General features: G+C 52.8%; 1 protein-coding gene across 1 annotated transcript in view; it reads left to right on the top strand.

Annotated features, from left to right (window-relative positions):
- The window catches only part of unc5da (unc-5 netrin receptor Da), a 154,647-nt gene that overhangs the window by 109,299 nt on the left and 42,848 nt on the right, over positions 1 to 2,500 (top strand). Inside the window, exons 3-4 of the mRNA XM_035521152.1 lie at positions 511 to 654; positions 1,080 to 1,183. Coding sequence (XP_035377045.1) covers positions 511 to 654; positions 1,080 to 1,183 — 248 coding nt within the window. The remainder of the gene's footprint in view (positions 1 to 510; positions 655 to 1,079; positions 1,184 to 2,500) is intronic.

The following is a 2,500-nucleotide window of genomic DNA, read 5'->3' as shown; positions in this document are numbered from 1 at the left end:
TCCAAGGCGTGATCCATGTTGTTTACGGGGGTGTGAGACTCCTATCAGTGTTTTAATCCCTGTTCTGTGAAGCGTTGTGAGCGTGCTCAGTACGTGCCATCCATGCTACCCACGATATACTGCGGTGTTTAGATTAATGGAGATGATAACGAATGTTCGCTGGAGATAAAGTGCAGCATGAGAGAGAACCCTGTTGTCTCCGTCTGGACCGGGCCCTGTCTGTGCTGTGTGGCCCGGGCCCTGTCTGTGCTGTGTGGCCCGGGCCCTATCTGTGCTGTGTGGACCGGGCCCTGTCTGTGCTGTGTGGACCGGGCCCTGTCTGTGCTGTGTGGCCCGGGCCCTGTCTGTGCTGTGTGGACCGGGCCCTGGTTCTGTGATGTCAGATTTGCCTTCCCTGGAGACATAACCATAAGAATATTTCTCATTTATTATTTCTCATTTCTCTCTCTCTCTCTCTCTCTCTCTCTCTCTCTCTTTCTCTCTCCCACTGTCTCTTTCTCCTTCTGCAAGGTCTGAAGATCCGTGAGGTGATGATCAACATCTCTCGGCAGCAGGTAGAGGATTTCCACGGCCCGGAGGACTTCTGGTGTCTGTGTGTGGCCTGGAGCCACCTGGGCACCTCCAAGAGCCGCAGAGCCACTGTGCGCATTGCCTGTGAGTCTCCACACCACCAACACCACCTTAACACCACCAACCCCATAACACTACCTTAACACCACCATCACCAACACCATAACACCACCACCACCACCATGCTTATAATCACACCACCACCCTCACACCACCACCAACACCACCTTAACACCACCATCACACCACCACACCATCAACGTCGGAGCTGCCCAGGTCTTGTCTATATCCACCTGTAAGCTAATTAGGCCACTCCAGCTTAATACCCATCTCAAAGCCCTTACCCAGAACCCCCCACAGGCAGCGTTTCTGGCTGCCTTAAAGGCTTAAAGCAAACGGAGGCGGGGGAACGTTGCTGTGCACATGAGAATCAGCCATCCGCGCTTCTCCACCGCGCCGGCGCCCCCTGGTGTTACCGACCCTCCCGTCTCTCTTGTGTTTGTGCCCAGACCTGAGGAAGAACTTCGAAGAGGAGCCCCAGGGGAAAGAGGCGCCCATCAAAGGCATGGTGGTGCTCCACTGCCGCCCTCCGGAGGGAGTGCCCCAGGCTGAGGTCAGTATCCGCACTGCAGCGACCCTTGCCTGCCCAGAGGAGCTCTGCACCTTCCACGCGGGACGTGTCCTGGTGCGTTACTGCGAGTGAGGGGGCTTACCCCAGCGGGCTGTGATCAGGGACTGGAGACATCTCTTCTCTCTTCTGCTGAAAGCCTCTCTGTCACCAGTTGTCTCACTCTGTTCTGTATCGAACCTGTTAGCTGCTGGTGAACTTTTCACTGAGTTCAGTGGAACATGAAAGTGAGTGCATGTCAAATTTAAGTGGGCATGTGCCTGCATGTGTGCGTATATGTGCGTGTGTATATATGTGTATGCGTATATATGTGTGTGTGTGTGTGTGTGTGTGTGTAGAGAGAGCAATCCAAGTTTTTCTTTTCATCTGCTTCTCAAATTCTCATATTTTTTGGACATCAGTGCACAGAGCTCCAGATGAATCCTGGGAGAGACAGTGAGGAGCCAAACTTTCAGCTCGGATCTCCGAGGAGATGAACAGCAGTCTCTTACCTGGGACTGAGCGCTCACGAGCGTGGCTTTGCTCGTAGTGTTCTTCAGCTGTCTCTGAGCAGGCCCCAGCACGCAGTAACTATGCGTGCATTTCCTGTCCAGCTGAAGTATGAGGAGGAAAGCACCAACAACATAGTCACATGCCATCTGCCATCGAAACAGATCCAAAATGGCTGCCTGTGTATTGTGAGCTGCTGTCTGTAATTTTGGGGAAATGAATCGGCGTTTGCTAGAACTAATCAGTTGTTTCCAGAGCCAACATAGTGCCTTTTGTTTCTTTGTGTGGATGAAGACGTGAGCCAGGCATGGCCACTTGGGTGCTGTTGGACACGGAGCCAAGATGGCTTCCTCTGTGTACTGTGCCAGAAGAGGTTGTAGTGGGAGATGACATGTTGGCAGCAGAGAGGGCATGACTCTGAGTGTAAAGGTCAAGCATGTAAAGAGCCAGAGCCAGAATGGCTCCTGAGGGCTGGCATGTCCTGCAGCTGTAGATCTGGATGGGAACAGGCCATAATGAAGTGCTCAGAGGACTCTGCTCCTCTCCGCTCATGCCTGGCAGCCGCGGCAGGAAACACCAGAGTGGGAGAAAGGGCAGCAGCTTGGCCTGTGCAAGTTCTGTCTGTCTGTCTGTCTGTCTGTTTGTTTGTCTGCCTGTCTGTCTGTCTGTCTGTCTGTCTGTCTGTCTGTTTGTTTGTCTGTCTGTCTGTCTGTCTGTCTGTCTGTCTGTCTGTCTGTCTGTCTGTTTGTTTGTCTGTCTGTCTGTTGGTCTGTCTGTTTGTCTGTCTGTTTGTTTGGTATTTGTTTTGGTCAA

The sequence above is a fragment of the Electrophorus electricus genome, chromosome 22 (genome assembly GCF_013358815.1).
Source record: "Electrophorus electricus isolate fEleEle1 chromosome 22, fEleEle1.pri, whole genome shotgun sequence".
NCBI lineage: Eukaryota > Metazoa > Chordata > Actinopteri > Gymnotiformes > Gymnotidae > Electrophorus > Electrophorus electricus.
This window is presented reverse-complemented; position numbering and strand designations above follow the sequence as displayed.